The sequence below is a fragment of the Trachinotus anak genome, unplaced genomic scaffold, assembly GCF_046630095.1.
Source record: "Trachinotus anak isolate AG129_WGS33_773 ecotype Australia unplaced genomic scaffold, CSIRO_AGI_Tana_v1 ptg000015l, whole genome shotgun sequence".
Classification (NCBI taxonomy): domain Eukaryota; kingdom Metazoa; phylum Chordata; class Actinopteri; order Carangiformes; family Carangidae; genus Trachinotus; species Trachinotus anak.
The window spans coordinates 7,384,527-7,403,815 of NW_027273866.1; the positions used below are offsets into that span (position 1 = coordinate 7,384,527).

General features: G+C 46.2%; 1 protein-coding gene across 8 annotated transcripts in view; it reads left to right on the plus strand.

Annotated features, from left to right (window-relative positions):
• meis2a (Meis homeobox 2a) overlaps positions 1 to 19,289 on the plus strand; it is a 179,982-nt gene that overhangs the window by 111,558 nt on the left and 49,135 nt on the right. For all 8 annotated transcript variants that reach the window (XM_071497766.1, XM_071497767.1, XM_071497770.1 and 5 more), the window contains exon 7: positions 2,493 to 2,607. In XM_071497766.1, the coding sequence (XP_071353867.1) occupies positions 2,493 to 2,607 (115 nt within the window). The remainder of the gene's footprint in view (positions 1 to 2,492; positions 2,608 to 19,289) is intronic.

Below are 19,289 nucleotides of genomic sequence, written 5' to 3' on the forward strand. Positions count from 1 at the left end.
ATCGATTCAGCTGTTGCATTAAAACCATGCTGTGGCCATAGCTGGCAAGTGATAGAGAGAGAGAGAAAGAGAAAGAGAAAGAGAGAGAACAAGAGAGCGAGAGTGTGTGAGAGCAGCAAGCATAGTTTTTCAGGTCTGTCTCGCGTCTTGCCGGCAGTGGGTGTCTCATTGTGAGGAAGCAGAACCCAGTCATTTTCTTCTCTTGGAACAACAACAGCCCGTTCGGAGCACGCAGAGCCCAGCTCTGCTTAAATACATCATGCACTCAGGGAGTCTGGGATTTGTGCCTCTCTTTCTTGCTTCTCTCCATGTTCCATATGACAAAGACAAAATTAGAGTGTGAGAGGTTTGATGAGCTTTTCCCACATTATTGATTTTACTCAGGCTGTGCTGAGAATAACTGAAAATGACTAGAACATCAGACCTCATTCCCGTGAAGCATACCATGTGTTGATCAGTGGCCCAGAGAGTGAACACATCACAATCACCCATCCCTCTCAGAGCAGGGACACTTTAACTCCGCTCACTCTGGAGGGCTAAAACCCACGCACGGGCTATTGTTCGCCCCGTCTTCTTACCCCTCTTCTGAGTAATTCTCCAAGCTCTTTATCTGATTGCCATTCGGTGAACAGCTGACGCTGAGAGGGCCTTGAGTGGAGCGGAGGGTCTGAAGGGCCTTGTGTGTTTCTGTCTGCTGTTTTCAGCTCCAAGCTGTTTAAGAAAACAGCCCTCCTTCCCCAAAAAACTTAGCAGATAAAAGGGCCTCGCTCACAGGCATAGCAGCAGCCTCGCCTCCACAGCAGAACAAGCAGCAGCACATCAGGACTGCGCACCCAGGGGAGCTTCAGCAGCCGCTTGTCTTATAGCCTCTGTATCCCTGCAAACCTCCACTAGTCTCCAGGCCCTATCCTGTCTGTCCTCCTCCAGTACAACTCACTCTGACTGGAGCAACAAAGCAGGCAGGCAGGCTCCTCTCTGGCGGCAGCTGAGGGAAAAGAAGTTCATCAGGAACACGACTGAAGTTAGACAAAATGGTAAAAACGGTCTCTTTCTTGGAATATTCTGTGGCGTGTACATTTTCCCTCCGCTTTCGTATGTATATATGTGTGTTTGTGTGTGTCGGAGGAAGGAAAAAAAAACCCTAGCGGGAACTGAGAAGTGGGTTGAGGTTTGTGGGAAGCCTTGGTGCAGGCCTGTGTTTGTTTGGCTTGGGCCCTGCACAAGGGGCTGCCTCTCTCTTGGGCCCCCGGACAACGCTGGGCTCACGTTTGCCAACATTTTGTCATCATGCTCAGGTGACATGTTAAATTGGGAAAGACTAGCTGGGGCTTGTGTGCGATATGGAGCTGTATCAACTCTGTGTGAGAGGCTGTCTGGAGTGTTGATTCGATTGAGCCTGTGCATTTGCGGGCGCGAGTGTAGTAAGTGACGTGATCGGTCTGTCCCTCTATTGCCTGAATGGCAGAGGAAATTCCACCTCCAGCCTGCCTTCATGTGGCACTGATAAAGCCTTTCCTGTACAGTAGAAAATCCTGTTTCCCTGTGTGCAGCGACAGGGCAGTGGGAATGACCAGGAAAGAGGGGAGGATGAGAGAAAATGAACTGTTAGAAGGAGGGAAGAAGAAAAGGACGTCGCCTTAAAAGCTATGAATTTGTTTATGGACATTTCTTTGAAGTTAGCCAACTGAGATTTGACACTCTTTTCAGCATGTGTTTGTATATATAAAAGTGAGTGTGTGTGCATATGTGTTTATACTTCTTGCTCTATTATGTCATTAGCATGTGTGCGTAAGTGTATGTCTGCGAGCCTCTGTGGGCGTGTGTGTGTATGACAGTGTGGGCGTGTACACATTTTTGGCAGATTAGCAGGAGAATCACTGTCATATCTTATTTTCATTTCTGACAGTGGTAATGATTAATGGTGGCTGTGGTGTGTTTGGACTTTTTACCTCTATATTTCTCACTTGACACGGAAGTCTCAATTGGTATCGTATAAACGAACTCCACTGGGCTCTGCCATATGTGTTTAGAAAATCACTCACAAGTGCTCCACTCGCAACGTTCAAAATCAAACGCCACATTAACAGTGCTGCGTTTTGCTCTCATGCATTAATGAAACACTTTGATTACAGTGTTTTGACTTATTGCCAGCTGCTGTAGTGCATTCGTTTCTTTCTGTTCATCTATTATTATAGTGGCATCGCTGATTGTCTGCTAGCTGGGAAAATAGGCAGCGGGGCTCTTCGCCTTGCCAGGAGAATGTAAGCAGGCCAAGGACCCTCGCAGTGCCTGTAGACTCTTACAGATGTCACTCTCACATTTCCAGCACACTCATATGTTCTCTCTCTCTCTTTCTGTGTCTCTCTCCCTCGCTACCCCCCCCACCTTCCTGCTCTCTCTGCTCCTGGTTTGCGGTTTGGACGGGGAATGTGGATGGATGCACGGATGGATGGATGGATCCCACGCTCGCTTTCGCTCTTTTCAAACCTCAGAACCCAGCTTCCTGGAGAGACCACGATGACGCCACCTCCACACACTCAGCCGGCACACCGGGGCCCTCCAGCGGGGGACACGCTTCACAGAGCGGTGACAACAGCAGTGAACAAGGTGAGCCAACACAGACATAGACACACACACACACACACGCACACATATATACATGCATGCACTTGTGCACTCAAGCACTAACACATAAACATACATACTTAAAGGCACAGATCCATGCAGGACATATTAATCTTCATGCATGAGTAGAGTTGCCAACACTTCCCTTTAACCCTGTCTAATGTGAGATCTACAGTGAATAGATGGCACATCTCTCTACACACAAACACCCCAGTCCTGCCTCTTCCACATTGGATTATCCCCTTTTTTGACTGGCGTCCATGTAAACACATAGTCACACCTAAAAATGAACACGCTTATCCACAGTTACACTCACGTGCAAACACAAGCAACAGCCACAGTAATGCACCAACCTCGTAAAGGGCTTTCCAAAACGCTGCTATTTAGAGAGCTGAACAAAAAGCTGGTGATTAATAGTATATTTCTGCCAGTTCTTGCTTGCATTTAAACCATATTAACTTTGCTCTTGCACAACAGCCCCTAATTATGTCTCAGGGAGCCTTGTGTTATCTAGTACGCGACCTGCCAAGCAGCAATAATGCATTTCAAAACAAATGTATTTGAATTTGTTACAGATAGTGTGTGTAAGTCACAGCCATCTGCCTTGTATTTTTGTCACGGTCTGTTTCAATTTTTGACATGTAAATTGTAAAAAAGCATATGCTGTGAGTGGAATTCAGAGGTGAGGCCAAACATCAATACGTCGTGAGGTTAAAATTGTTTATTAAATGCAACTGCTGCCTGAACTAAGAGAACAGATGATGAGCTCTTGGCCTTTCCTGTCTTGTTTTGAATGCACCAAGATCTCCTTACACTGGCGGCAGAGTGTATGTGTGTGTGTGTGTGTGTGTTTTTGTGGGTCTCTTTCTGTATCTGTGTGTGCCCTCTGGCAGTGTCCAGGGTTTTGCATGAAATTTCATCACACCCTCTACACACGCAAACACTCTCATACACACTTGCACCAGCTCTCTCGCAGCTCGAGTGCAGCAGCTTGCTGGTTGCCCCGTTCAAGGCTATAGTTTTGCCAATAAGCGATCAAACATATCGATGGGACGCGTGTCTGTGGTGGGGCCGTTTAAATCATCTTCTCCTCTTCAGACAGAAAGCAGCAGTTGCAGCTTCTGAAGCACTGCTGACCACAGAGTGAGGGCCGAGGTGGACCTCTGTGGTTGGCTGTGTCAGGACTCGTCGGATCACAGGCTGTTGTCAGGGCCAGTTGGAGAGGGGAGGACGATGATAGCTTGGCCTTGCTAAGCAACAGGATGTGTCTGTCTAAGCAGGGTGAAGGAATGGCTAATAAAACGTGACACTTAATTGATCTTGATAGGGATACAGTCATTCTCCAGAGTCATTCTCTTGCTCCAGGACACTTCAGCAGTTCAGATGACACCGGGCTTACTCTCACACAGTCTGTATAGGGGACATTATAAACTTAAAAAAAAGAAACAATCTGATCAATTGGCGTAAATTAGTCCATGGATTTTCTGATATGGAAGTCATAATATTAGATATAAACACTGTATGATTGCAGGTCAGAAGACAGAGCATAGGTAGAGTTATTTCACTCCTTTTTGCAATTGCAAGCAGCATGGGAGATGAAGACTGCAGGAACAACAGAGAGAGGAGGGAGGGAGGGAGGGGGTGGGGTGGGGTGGATGAGAGAAAGAAATGCACTGCCTATTGATTATCTTACACACATAAGTACAAGTGACCTGTAATCCACAGAGCACTTATCGACTCCTCTCCCCACCGTATCCAGTAACAGCAGATCAATACGGGCCAAAGACAGTTACGGTACAGCACCGCGCACTGGGCCAATATAGACTCAGGACTAGATCAGGGCCAGAACCTGACCTACGCTGAAGAGCGCTAAATGCTAGATCCACCCGCTCACAGTTAAGACAGAGTAAGCCGCATCGAATAGAATCAGAGATTTTTAAAGGAGGCAAAGGAAGAGCTACTGAAGTACAGAGGTGCAAGAGTGAAGAAGGCGAAAGAGTAGGCAGAGCGAGAAAAAGGAGAAAGAGAGAGAGAGGGCAGCTGATTTAATGGTCTAATGAGGCCGTCCTCCAGCCAGTTGTTTTGTGTGAGGCATGCTCTGACCTTTCGCTCTGCTCGGGAGCCCTGCCGCCTCATTTTTCACATTCTTGCAATTACGTTAACGCTTGAAGCGCTCGCTGACTCCCCGACTCTGGCCCTTCCATTCTGACAGAGCCTTCCCTCCCCAACCTCTCCACCTTTCCCTCCTCTCCTTCACTCCACTCCACTCCACTCCACTCCACTCCACGCATGAACTCGCCTCCTATCTCAATACATTTCCACATAAAATTTGTAGTCCACACTCTGGAGTCCACAGAGAAAATGTGAAATGTGTGCTTCACTTCAGTAATGGGGTCTTTAACAGCTTGGCCCCTGTTAAAAGGGGTGACGATGTGGATCAGTTGAGGACGGCAGAATAGATGGGAGAGATTGAGAGCGAGGAGGTGAGAGAGAGAGAGAGAGAGAGAAAAGAGTGCGTGAGACCAACAGTGCTTTTTGGCTTCAGCTGCCAAGAAAAACATCAACTTTCTTCCCCCATTTTTCCATCTTGAAAGGTGTGTTGTGTCTGTGCCTGTGGCTTGAAAAACATTTACCTCGAAAATTGATCTATGTGTTGAATATGTGACTCCAGTCCATGTCTCCCAGAGATGGTGAAGCATTTCTGACAGTGACCAAGTCAAACTGTCTTGAGGTGTAAAAAGTTTTAACTTGTTTCTTCCTCTCTCTTTGCCTCTGGGTGATGTTAGGGGATGTACGATAGAATAAAGTTCAATAACACACACTTCATAAAAACTACTGTGTGTTCAGTTGTACAGCACTCTCTGCGGACAGAACTCACTTCCACAGTCTCCAGCTTGTATCTCGGCACCGAGCATTGTTCTGAACCGGTGCCAAAAAACAATTTAACAAGTGCGCAAATATGTATTGCCCCTCTTGTGGAATAATTTATTGTCAAGCAGTAAACCAAGGTGAAGCATGCTCATGGCTGTCAGTAAAGGTTGCCAGTTAAGGTTCAGACACATATGAAAAAAGGTTCCAGTGCAATACTCAGATCTGCAACCTCTCCCCTCCTGCTCTACTTAACAGACATTTTTTTCCCTTTTTCTCAGAATTTCCCTGCAAAAAAAAGAAAAAAAAGAAAATATGAATTATCACCCTCAGGGCAAATTCTGCACTCTCACCTACTGACTCTTAGAGAGTGACTCCCTATGTTCTGGCTAGATAAACAAATATCAGCGGTTAAAAGGAGGTGGTTCAGAAGGTAACACAATAACTTCATTGGCTCTGCTTGCGCATCATTTTGATTAACAGTCCTTTGGAGCTCCTCCAAGCTTATCTAGAGACATCAAAAACATCAGTTGCAGGGAGTTAAACTTGATGAATGTACGTTCCTTAAGATAGCACTCGTTTCCAAGCAGGTGTCCATAATATGTTAAACACCCAAAGTGCGATGGAGCAGTATGATGAAATGCGCTGCACGTTTGCCCACACCAAACACAGCAGAGTCTAATGCACGCAGTCATGAACGGTAAATCCCCAACACTGATTCAGCACGGTAGGTAACGCTCTGCACTCCTAGCTGTACGTGCATATGTGTGTGTCTGAGTGTGTGTGTGTGTGTGTGTGTGTGTGTGTGCATGCTTCAGCTCCAGTCCACAATTGTAATTATTAGCTATGCATGAAGACCAAATCCACATTGACATCTTGAGTGGGTGAGCAAAAGGGGCTTTCTGTACAATTCCCTGATTCTACTGTAGATGGAAAGGGCTCAACAGAAGAGAGGAGAAAGCATTTTGTACATTTTCTCAGCAATTGAACAATCCCCACGCTCTGCGGATAGACAGACTCCCCAGAGAGACCGAGAGAGGCAGAGATGGAGAGGAAGGGAGGAAGAGAGGGAGAGCTTGAGTGTTCGGCTCCAAGGGAGCATGCTGCGCTTGATGGAGTTGTGGTACATTTGTGTGTGTTTGTGTGTGTGTCTGTGTGTGTGCATGTGCGTGGGGAGTGTGTTGAGCTCCCTTGGCCCTGGCTGGGGGCCCCACTCAGCAAGGACTTTGTGGTTGAGCTCACTAGAGTGGGGTCATTCGTGGTGGGGACACGACACCCTGTGCCCGCCCTGAGAGCCCCCCAGCATGAACAAGGCCTGTTGAATCTGCTGTTTTCCGCACCTTTGCGTTTATTTTTTTACAGCTACAATTAGGGCTTGAGAAGACCCACAAATGAAGGAAGAAAAAACACGTAACCACAACAGAGAAAACTCCACAATCTCTGCTAAACGCAAGATGGAAGTCTTGTTGCATTTTAGTAGCTTATACTCCAGCTCTAGAGTGATCAGCGAGGTGTGTCTGCGTATATAAAATATGCCGTGTGTGTATGTGTTGTGTGTGTGGGCATGCATGTGCAAGTGTTAGCTGGTTCCCTCTAAGTGCCTGTTAGGGTTTAATTTAGTGTAGTAATTAAAGCTGAACACTGGCCTATAAACAACAGATAAACAATAAAGCAGACCCAGGCCCTGCTGTTTCATGGCTCTCACTCCCAGCTGTTGGAGCACTGATAATTTTTACACAGTGCCCCCACCTCACCGCAACACAATGCTGAAGCAACAAGGGTGTGCACGCGCTGTGAATGTGGGCATGGGTATATTTTAGTGTGCGATGGCAGAGGCCGAACAAAAAAGGCCAAAGAAACACATAAACACACAGGATATGTCCACTTCCCCTCTCGAAGGAAAACACAGAGAACCACAGTGAAGCAATCAGAAAGTGTACGAGGAGCAGTCCGCCTCTTGCAAAACCGGCTCGATGGCAACAGCGTTCACATAAACATTAAACCAAGTGCAGCCACAGTGCTCCTTCAGCCTGTACCTTGCAATATCTCGCTCTCAGTGACAACAAGCAGAAGAAAGCTGGACTTCAATGGAAAACAGGCCAAAGACTCAACTGTTTACTGAGGATAACAATGCCACAGTGTTTTTCTCAACAGGGTCCTGTGTGCAATTTTTAGCCTTGTCACTACACGTCAGCCCCATGTTAGTCAGGTGCCTGTTGTGAAAACAGCGCAGTATGTCTGTCTGATGGTTTGTTGGGAAGGGGTAGGGCCATTGTTGAAAGCTGAGAAGAGTTGCTGTGGAGGAGGAGAAAACACGGTACGGAGGGGATACTTTCATGATCCCATTAGCATAAGAGAGGCTAAATTATTCATGTGGAGTGCTTAATCTATAGGGAAAAGTATAGTTAATGCACATAGTTTTAAAATGGATCTCTCCCTGCCTCTGCTCTAACACCAGATTCTTGCTGGATTCAGCATTCGCGGGCATTTACGGGAACGACTGTCACTCTCCCGTGCATACACACACATAGACATAGTATGTGTGGGCATATGTGCAGCCTTGCTTAAGCGCTGCTGCACTTCAGGCTGTTTCAAGGGGCTCTGCTCTCGGGCTCATCCCCTCTCTCCATAAGTCTCTTTCTCATCCTTCTTTTCTCTCCATTTATTCCTCCGTCTCTCTTTCTCCCACCCCCTTCCTCTCTCACTGTCTCCCTCACGCTCCTCTCCTCACTCACCCCTCTCTGTCTCGCTCTCAGTACCGCAGACTACCTGGCCCTCATCCAAAATGTGATTAAAGAGAATGATCAGCTCCCTCAGCTCCCTCCTTCCTTCCTCCCTTCCGCTCTCTCTCTCTCTCTCTTCCTTTTTTCTGTCTCTGTCTTTCTTCTGACCCTGTGTTACGTTCTTACGAGTCTATAGATCATGAGAGAGAGAGACAGAGAGAGAGAGAGAGAGAGAGAAACACATGAAAACAGCGAAAGAAAAGAACTGTAAAAGGATGAGGCCTGCCAGTAGAGTCAGTTCCACTTCCAGTAACAGTCCTATACCCACAACATCACCACCACTCTGCCCCTCCATCCACAATGCATTCAAGCCTTCCCACTCTTCCTCTTATCGTCTCCTTTCCCCTCCTCTCTTTCTCCCTCCGCTCTCACTGGGGCCTGGTCCCTCTGGTCCATAATCATGAACAGGCCCCTGGCGCGACCCGGCCCAGCCCAGCCTGGCCCAGCTTAGCCAGGAACTGGGCCCTACACAGCAGGAAAGGCGCATTAACTGGGTCAGCCTAATGTGCAAACTAATGTTTGGAGAACATAGGGAAAAAATTACCCAGATTATTCTGACAGCAGCTGAGGAGAATGTCTGTTTTGCGCCATTAAGGGAAAGCTTGGGGGAAATGTTTTTTTTTCTTTCTTTCTTTCTTTTTTTTTTTTCTCTTTCTGTCTTTCTCTGAGAAGTAGATGAAGACCAGCTTATCTGGAAGTGAGCTGAGCATAATTAAAAAGCAGAAAGGAAACTGTTGCAGGGAAGTAATCATGATTGAACTACAGTAAAAGGAGGGGAGTGACTTTCTCTCTCTCCTTTACCCAAAGGCACAGGCCAAAAACAAAGAGAGAGTGCAGTGCTGTTGTATCAGTTCATTATGCTGTGGGTTTACACACCCATGTTCCATTGCTGATTACTCTAGTGTATGTAGTGATGATGAGGAGTGCACAGGGGTCTGATGTAATATGGCTAAAAGGGATTTGAGCATGTGCCCCAAAGGGCATTTCCACGTCCATTAATGCTGCCGCCGCCGTTGTATTTTCACAAGGACGACAGTGCCTCGGTTCTTTAAAGGGAGAGTGTGTTTTCCCAGGAAATTTTCTGTCTTGTTTCAGCAAGCTAGCCTGAAGGGGGTCAGCCTAGAAGTCACCCTTAAGAGGTGATAATCCAATTGCTCTAGTCCTCACCAGATTTGTTTTCCCCTTGTCTGGCAGCGTGTTTGTGTGTGTTTACAGAGAGTGTAAGCATGCGTGCGTGAATGTAATAGACATAGAATGGGGAGGCAGAGGCAGCAAGATGCCACCGGTTTCTTCTGTGTCCAACCCCGGGCCCCACTCTAGATCAGAGAGAGGTTATGGAGGCCAAGTCTGTCAAAGGCACACCTGCAGGGAAACTCCAAAAACCCTGACTGCCAGCTTACACAGGCCCGTTTAAGGTGTGCTTATTTGGAGTTTAACCCTGACTTCAAATGTCCTTTCCCTCTCTCCCCTTTTGTGTTTGACCAATGGGCCTTGTGCTCTTTTACTTTCTTTCCTTTCTTCTGCCTCCCTTGGCTCTTTAATCTCTTCCACCACCCCCACCCTCCCAATTCTCCTCCCCCTAATGTCCGAAGCCCACATCACAGCGACGGTCCCCTCCCAAAAGACAGCACGCGGTTGGGTAGAGTGGCTTAGCAAGGCCAGCCGTAGCGTGTTCACTTGCTGTGTGGTTTTCATTTGTGTAAACCAGGGCTTACACACTGAAGCATATTTGGAACCGAGCAGAGCAGCTATACCCTACAGGTAGTGCTTTAACCATGCTGCCACCATCCAAGAGAGTGGGAGGATGATAAAGGAAGTGTGTTACAATCCGAGTTCTTCCTCTCTGCTGCTGATTTTCACGCGCACATCTTTCACGTTTATGCAAAGCTTTTGAGGGCATTATGCAAGATAAGCTCATTTTCTAGTCTGATTCCCACTCTAGTACATGCTTTAATGACTCTTAAAGCTAAGGGCTGCTTTTTTAGGCATAATAGCAGTCCCGCGGTCTCTCAGTTTCCACGTAGCCAGAGTGCTTTTTCCACACCTGATCACTTTTGTTCACCCATTTTATGGCTATTGGGGAGCAGGCGGAGGTGAGCGATTTGACAGTGGTTAGTGCCATGAGCCCTAATGTTTATTGGTAGCGAGCGTCTAATAATTTCTGATTACCCCAGAGGAGGTATTAGCCATGTTAGTCAGCAAGGATAATTTCTTATTTACATGCCCCAAGCAGTGAACACTCTGAAGGAACACTGGGGCTAAATGCGCAACAAAACGAATCAAACATGCCAAACGAGATGCTCCATCCTGGCTGGCTGCAGGGCTGAAGCTGAGAAAACCTTCATTATGCATTTACCATAATTCATTTAGAAGGTTATCAATTTGCAGAATACAGAGGAGATGTTTGGAGGGGGAAGCGGGAGCACCATATCAAACGAAGGAAGAGAAAAAGGAACAAGGGAAAGCGAGATGAAAAGGAGTGAGATATTCAAGCATAGCTCAGTGCCTGGATTTTGAAAATGTTGTTCCAATTACACACTTTTCCATGTTCTGAGGCAGAACTTGCATGTTAAATGCTGCAATCTCTTCTCTTTTACCAGTGTTACCCTCCGCCCCCTAAAAAAGCAGAAGCTGATTTCCCTTTAATGAAAGCCGTTTGGCTCAGGAATTCTCTCCTCTACAATTTTTGTTGAGGTCGAGGCTACACAGTGATGTTCTACTTCAAATATTGTCTTTCTGTTCATTTAGGGTTGCTCTTTGTTTGGCTTCTGCCCTGCTTACTCAAGGGCTTCTTGTATCTGTCTCTCAGTGTGTATTTCAGGACAGTTAGCCTACTACATGTTTTCATTTTTCTCTCCTGGCAACACAAACTGAGCGAAGAAAAAGACCTTTAAAAGCATCTTTCCCTCTGCCATCAGGCAGGGATGACTAAGGCCCCATTAGAACAATTGGAGGAAACTTAGGGAGACGGGGAGTGTTTAAAAGAATGAAAGCAGCCAGAAAGCAGTACTATCTTGTGATAACCAGTGCTTTCTTTCATTATGTAAACACAAAAACCTCCACCTTGGAAAAATTGCACTCACTCTATTGCTTCATTGAAAAACAAAACAATGAAAACAGAGAGGTAAAAAAAAAGTAAGACAAAAAAAGAAAAAAACATTTAACATTTTCCAAAGTGAGGGGGGGTGGGGGGGACTGCATTGTTTAGTACAAATGCTTACTCCCAGGGATGCAGTCCTTAGACAACTGAGTGTCTGCAGGAGACATCTGTGAAGCCTGACCTTGTGACCCCGGAAAGAATGCTCTTAAGGTGGGGGGAAAACTGCCTTTACCACTGCATCATGGCCTACAGGACAGCCCAGCAGCAGCACAACAAACACAACCACTACAGAAAACAACAACGCAACACACAAACAGTCGATGGAGGAAAAAAAAAAAAAAAAAAAAGAGAATGAGGTGGGAAAAAAAAACATGGAGAGAATTGGAAGGAGAGAAAAGAGTGATAAGAAAAAGCGGGAGAGACAGAGCAAAAGAGGGAGAGAAAAAAATAGGAGGTAGATAATAACTACAGAAAACACAGATGGACTTGGTGTGAATCGTGCCTCACAGGCCTGGCTGTCTCTTACTCCTTTGGCCCCCCATGAGATCATTTTCATCCTTTATGAGTCAAAAGGAAGCCCGGTTGAAAATGAGAGGTTACACAAGCCAGAGCCCAAGCCCCTTGGAGTGAGAGAGGAGAAGATCCCTGCTGCAAGGGCCCTGCTGCTATTCAAAGCACCTGCCATTGTGTGGGCGCCCATCCAGGCCTATTGTTGTGCAGAAATTAGTCGTGCTCCCTTTGGCTCCCTTTGGCTTCCTTCGGCTCCAGAGGCATGCGGCAGACCCCCTTGTTGTTTTGGGTTCAGATCCGTGGTTGGATAGATGCGTGGCCCCGGCTACCACCACCACTGGCTGTGGCCCTTTGGCCTCTCTCCCACAGCACAGTATCATTCGGTTTTGTTTCTCATCCACTCTCTGTTGTTCACTTCTCAAGAACACTTTCAAACCAGCATTCCTATAGTTTCCTCTCTCTTCCTTTTGTACTCCTACTCTCCTCTCTGCTTTGGTGTATATGCTTATTGTTCTTTGGAGCACCCTCATTATACCCATGGTTATATTTTAAGGGCCTCTCTCTTTGATTTTGGTCTCGCAGGGAGTGAGTGGTGGGCTGGTGGGAGCTGTAGGGCTGGCCCAGCTTTCAGGGCTCCCCAGCCAGCGTCTCGGAGAGTGGGCTTGGGGGTATTGTGGGGCTGGGCACTGCCGCAGAAGCACTGGTGCTACTGCTGGTGCAGGGGGTGGATGTGAGGGGAAAATTGAAAAGTCAATAACGAAGGCCGCACAAAAAAAAAAAAAAAAAGAGAGAGTGAAACAAAAGGAGATGGAGAGCTTCAAAAAGCTGAGAGCTATAGAGCACCGCTAATTAATAGCATCAGAGGAAGAGCTTTTTTTCTTCCTTCTGGAACTTTAATGCTGCATATTAACTTGCAAGGCGAGGCGATTAAGAGCTCGCATTGCGAGTCAGGTCCATCACACTGCTAGACCAACCAACAGCAACTATTATTATGAGGGAAGATTGAAAATTTCTCATTTAGAAAATATAAAACAAATAAAGATGCACTGAGTGGTGAAAACAGAAACCTCTGTATGTTGTAATGCAGTCCTACTTTTATGAAATGATGGAATCAACAATCACCATGTTAGAGAGGCAATGATTCAAGCCTCTGGTAATTGTGGTGTTACTTGAGTAGCATTATATTGTGTCCACATATCCATATGTGGATACAATATATAATATAATATTAGGAACACCTTTGAATGCAATATAATGCAATGCAACCAACCAATGCACAAGCACACTGTACAACCTAAGTGCACCACATATAAAGCTTTACCTAACGTTTTCATCATGGTGGAAGTTATTGCAACACGATGGTATTACATTATAAAGGTGCTCTTATTTTTTGATCACCCAGTGTAGTATAGAATTACTTTGTCAATAGGCATGTGTATGTTGTCATGCATTTGTTTCTCTGCATTTAGTCAAATTGTACCCTTATTCCAAAATAGATTGTAGTGTGTTCTTCCACTCCCACTTTTCATGCAGCTAATCAAAAGGTAAGGTCCAGCAGTGTGATGAAATACGAGTTTTGGTGGGTCAGGGAGGCAGAGTGGCAGTAATTTGAACCAAGGCTTAGCAATTTGTATTTTTCACAGCAGTAATAGGCTCCTCTTTCACTGTTCTTGCCATAGCAATTTCCACTGCCAACAGCTGTCAAGCCCCTAAAATCAAAATTAGTGCCATGGAATTGGGCCTTAATGAAATGACCTGCTGGATTTACCTTAAGGAGCTGGGCGGACAGTCAATACTAGCCTCGTCAAAACCCCCTCTCTGCATGCTGCAGTCCCATTAACGAAAGGAAATAGTCTCGAGTAAATGTATTAAGCACTACTTCCACCTTCTAATTATATTTTTCCCTTCTTCCTTCATAATGCATTCACTCTTTCATTAGTTTTTAATATTGACAAAGGCTTTTAACTGGCTCTTCTGTCTTCATGGCGTCACCAATTATTTGTCACTATGCATTACAGGAATGTCAGAGGACTCCGTGTTGTACATCGCGGATAAATGTGCTGATGTAGTGCCCCATCACAGCTAGGACTTTGGAAATATATTCCAGGAGCATTTTCATAGTAGAAATACAACATTATTTCCATGATATCATACAGAATAATGTAGCATTAAGCATTACACCATGGAATCCAGAACTGTGGGCTCACCCCCGCCTCTGCTTCCTATAGAAAGAGGTGAATGTGTGCCAAGGCCCAGTGGACGACACTGGGCCCTGGTTATTGACTTGTAAAGGAACCAGTAGGTGAGGGGTCTTGACAAGACATGAGCGGCTGACTCTCTTGTAAAGCTGTATCTGATTTCTCTGCTAGTTGGCTCCCCGGAGAGACCTGCTCTATCCTCTGTTGATCAGACTTTTCACTCACAGCTGTATGGAAAAAGAAATGCAGCGATAAAAAGAATGAAAGAGTAGTTTTGTGAAAGGAGATGCTCTTGTTCTGTGTGCTATGATTCCCTGTTAGGGTGAGAATGAGAGCGAGGGAGGAGGGAGGAGGAAGCGAAGGGATCAGCAGCTAGGTGCAGGAGCTGTATCTACGAGTACATGCATCATCTCAGTATGCCAGAGAAAAAAAACCTCTGCAAATTAATGTTTTGGTGAGTTGTGTAACATGGACTCCTCAATAAGGGCATCTGTGTTTGTGTTGGTGTGATAGTGTAAAAATAACAGTGACGTGTATGAGCAAGAGGGCAGACAAAGCAAGTATCAACTGAGCAAGATCCACACTCCTCACAGATCTGACTAATTTATGAGGGTAAACTGCGCTGACAGAGAGAGAGAGAGATGCAGGTGGAGGGAGGAAGTTTTCATTGACTCTCCAGAGCAGGCCAAGGCAAAGCCCTGGAGGGATCTCTCTCAGTTTGAACTTTATCAGGGGCTACGCTTAATCAATACACTATCGGAAAAAGAATTAATTACTAAAGCAGAATAAAACAGCTGCATTTTAAACCAAGGATTCATCAATTCTGTAATCTCTTGGTTACAGCTCAGGTGTCAGGAGGCTCATTTCAACTCTATGTAATGAGGAACTGTGGGAGTTTACCCCAGCCCTCTTCTGTCCTCCTCCTCCACCGTTTCTGATCAGCCCCCCCCTTCCAACCAACACCCACTTCCTACCCTACACCTCCTCCTCAAGATATTTTCCTTCCCTTCTTTTTCATCCCTTTTCCTACCTTCTCAGGTTGTCATCTACCTACAATATTTTCTTATTGTTACTCTTTCCCTCTTCCCTTGCCCCTCACTCCATCCTTAATAGACTAACTGTACTCCACTCTCTGACTGCCCCTCTCTCTACCCCCCCCCCCCCCCCCCATGCTGCTACATTCCCTTCCCACCAAATTCCTGTCTTTGCAGGGATGGGACGAAGGGGTATTAAACTTGAAATCTCTGGTGCGAAAGCTGACTGGAACGGGACATTCCCGCTGCTGCAGCCATCAAGCCGGACATTCCTCTGCTTAGTCTGGGACACCGCTGGTGTTGCAAAAGAAGGGGAGGGGCATAAGGGATAGGGGAGGTTTGTGTTGGGTGTAAAAAACAATCCACCCTGCTCAAATAGTAGAAACAAATATATTTTTTGGGGTGTAAAACCAATCGAGTGTTGCAATCAAAGGAAAAGCTTGTTTTGAAGCAAATCAATAGCGTATGGTGAACACATTTAGATACTGGGGCACAGACAAGCCACATAGAAAGTATCCCTCGTGTCAAAATAACCTTGGCCGCACTGTTGCCTCGGCCCCTGCCATCCACCCTTCACAGCCCTTGACCCTAGCCCAAAGCCTGTAAACGGACTGTCCTTGACTCCCCATAATGGGGGATTTCAAGGCAGGTTGAGAAGGGGTTATGGGTGATGAATTGGGTTTTTAGTGAGCTCATTAGGAAGCCAAACAGAGTTTAGACTGGCGGAGCGGGGCAACAGTGCAGTAATCAGTTCTGCTCGCTTTGTTCCCTGCCTCCAGGACATTTGTGTGAAAAAAAAAGAGCGAGCAGAAAAAAAAAAGAAACTTCATGGTATTTGTCTGATGAGAGGGCTGCTGAACAGAGGCTACAATCTGATGGTTGACTTGTTGATTTATAAACCTTTTAATCCATTTACTCCACCAAACCCCCCCACCCCCCACCCCCAACTTTATGTAGAAACCGCCATCTCTGTTAACTTCTGCTTTGATGCCACTGTCTGTCAGGTGCGGCAAAGATGTATGTAATAAATCCAAGGCTTCTTCCTCCCTCAGTATAAAAACAGTGAGTTTGTTTGTTTGGTTTTAAATTGTAATTGAGGCGAGAGAATCACTGCGGATGCTGTTATAAGACATTGCCTCAAACAGTGTAAGCTGTTCTGAATCATAAAACCACGCTTCCTTATACCTGGCAACCGGCATGCAGCTGCTCTTTCTGGTGGTTTAGGTAGAAGACTTTGATATACAATAGTTCCTAACGGGGATTATAAAGCCATTTCTTCACTAGCAGATGGATCCATATGATGCATCCGTGTGCTCTCCAACTCCTTGTTTTCTTTTGCTCTGATTCGTCTTTCACTACATTATTATTCCATAGAGCAACAAAGCCATTTTAGGAGGTGAAAAAGTGTGGAAGCAGCTTGTTTTACTAATGATCACACTTGTTTTAATTCAGCATAGCCCCACTTGCTTTTGGGAAATACCTATTCTTTAATATTTAATGCAACATCAAACCTTAGGATTTAGGTGTGCTTCTCTGTGGGCACCCAGCCCTGTTTTCTATTGTAACGATGATAAATTATGGAGGGAGTAGTATCAATCTATCTAGTTTTAACCGCTAAGAATAGCTCCATTGTGAGGGAAAGAAGAAGGACAAAGTCTGCGTTGACAGAAGAAAGGTTCGGACTGTTACACTGGCAGGTTTGTAAATTTGTTTATTAAGAAACAAGGGATGAAGCGAGATTACCTGTGAGACCAATTAGCCCCATTCGATTTGGAGTCTAAGGGAAGAGCAGCAGCAGTTTCTTCGGCAGTGCGGGAGTGCAGGCAGAGCGGGGCGGACTTATCAGGGAGGCAGAGAGTGTGAAATGTCTGGTGGAGACCCAAAGCCCTTCATTAGCCACCGATCTCTGTCTGCTGAGTGAGGGGCAGTCATGGGCATCACAACTCCCTTTTAGTTCCCCCAAAAAGAGCGGGGTGTGGGGGTGGAGGGTAGCTCCCCCATCCCCTGCAATTTAGCCCTTTGCCATTCATGCAAATTGGGTCCTGACATCTGCAAGAGCCTGCCTCCTTTCTTTTATACATCTTTATTCCATCTCTTTTCTTTGGATCTTTTTTCCTCCTTAAATAAAGCCCCCTTTGGACGGCAGAGTCTTGTCTCAGCTGACATACATTCTTTTATACATACTTCTGTGTAAAAGTAGCACTTTTCTGTGTGTCCATATACACATGAAAATGTGCTAAACCGGAGGAAAGTATTCGAAAAATCAAGATCACGGGAGGCATGAACAAATCACTGTGTTCCTGTCAAATTATGATATAATGAGATAATTGTTGTCACAGGTGGCAGGTTAATCGTACCCGTAATTAGTTCAGTCCAAAGCCTTTGATAATGTGCACTCTATGTGCATCCAAGGCTAAATTTTTAGGTTCTTGGCAGATGATAATCTTGTGAAAAGACCAATAGAGTTCTAGGCAGTGACTCTGGAGAAAAGGCAGTAACCAGGCAGCCTGCCCCCCTTCCTCCCTCTCCTTTCTGGATGAACTACTCTTCTTTGGCTCCAGGGGAGAAGCTGAAAGGGGAGGGTGGCTTTGCTCCAGCCCATATTTTAGGTTAAAAGGTAAAATAGCCTAACTGGCTGTTAAAAACAAGTTTTACCTCCAACCCTACACCCTCACCCCTCCCCTCTCTTTGTCTCTGCTCCCTCCACTTCAGCCTCACCCTCTATGGTAGGGATGTGCACGGTGGGGTCAGCACTGTGCCTGTGAGAGGAGAGAGGCCTTGTATCAGTGGAGAGGCGATAGTTATCTTCAGCATTCCAGGGATGACAGAGAGATATCTGCCTGATGGCAGGGTTAGGGGGCTTAGAGAAGGGGCGGAGAAGGGAGAGAGGAGAAGAGGTATAGGAGTTGTTGAGCAACTACTCCCCCCACCTCCCTCCGTCCTTCCCTCCCTGCCTTTCTTACTGCCTGACTGCCTCGCTTCCCCACACGTAGAAAAAACCCATCTAATTAGAAGCTCTTATTCCACTTCATTTAAGGGAACACTTAATGATGTGTTTTTGGGGGGAGACAACTACACATTACTTCTCATGCAAAAGGAACCACTCAGTCGTAGCACCCAGGATGCAGATACAGCTGTGTTTGAGATGGAGGTTTGTCCTCATTTCTCTGGGGTGTCATGGCTATTGGAAGGGAGAGAGGGAAAAGTAGTAGTCTTTTCTCCTTCACCTTTAGCCAGTGTCCTGGTGGTAAGAGGGGGGGGCGGGTAAAGAGAAGGCGGGTAGTGACATCTGAGTTTGGCAGGGAGACTTGCTGAAGGAGAGAGTTTGTTGTAATTGCTCTGACAGGTTTTAGGGCTGTTAATGACTCCGGCCTGAGCGCTACCAATTTGTCAGCATGCTTGCTGTTTACTAAGCTGTTGTTTTATGGTCGAGTGCAAGGGGCTGCTGCTTGTTTAAGCACAGATCAGGAAATAATCAGCGTAAAACACTGGCTGCAGTGGTGCACACTAAAACAGTTCCGTTTAGGGCCCTCATCTACTGTATGGATCTGAATGAGCGCAGTAAACCATATGGTCTGTGGTCACACAAACACACTGATGTGTTACTTACTGTTAGAAATTGGACGCTGGAGTGTGTGTTTTATCATTAAAGGGATTACGTTCAACTCGTTAACACTCATCTGTGTTGTATGTTATGTGAGTACCAAGCATATTGCTAGCATGTGGTTATAGCCAGAAGACCTGTAATCCCCAGTCGGCACAGAGCAACAGAGGGCCGGCCATTCCACGAGTGTGAATAGAGCCTGGACGTGTTTGTGTATGTGTGTATGTGAGAGAGATTGTGTGTGCGTCAAGAGCATGTGCTCCCAGAGCCAGCAAAGACCCCTTCGTAAATCCAGAGTAAATAAAAGGGGTAACCAGACGGACAAAAGAGGAGCCCCCACTGCTTCTCTCATTCGCTGCCATTTGGGGGACTGAATGTGCTAAACGCCGCTTATGTTGGCTGAAAAGTTGAGGAGAAAAAGAGGGAAAAGGGAGGCTCTAAATCCCCCTCTTCTTTTCTCTTCATTCTCTGCGGCCAAGCCTGCAGGGCTGGAGGTGGTGTAATAGGCGGGTGTTGGAGGGAGGGTTGGAGGGCCTGGTCACTGTGGTGTGCTAAGGTAGAGGAGCT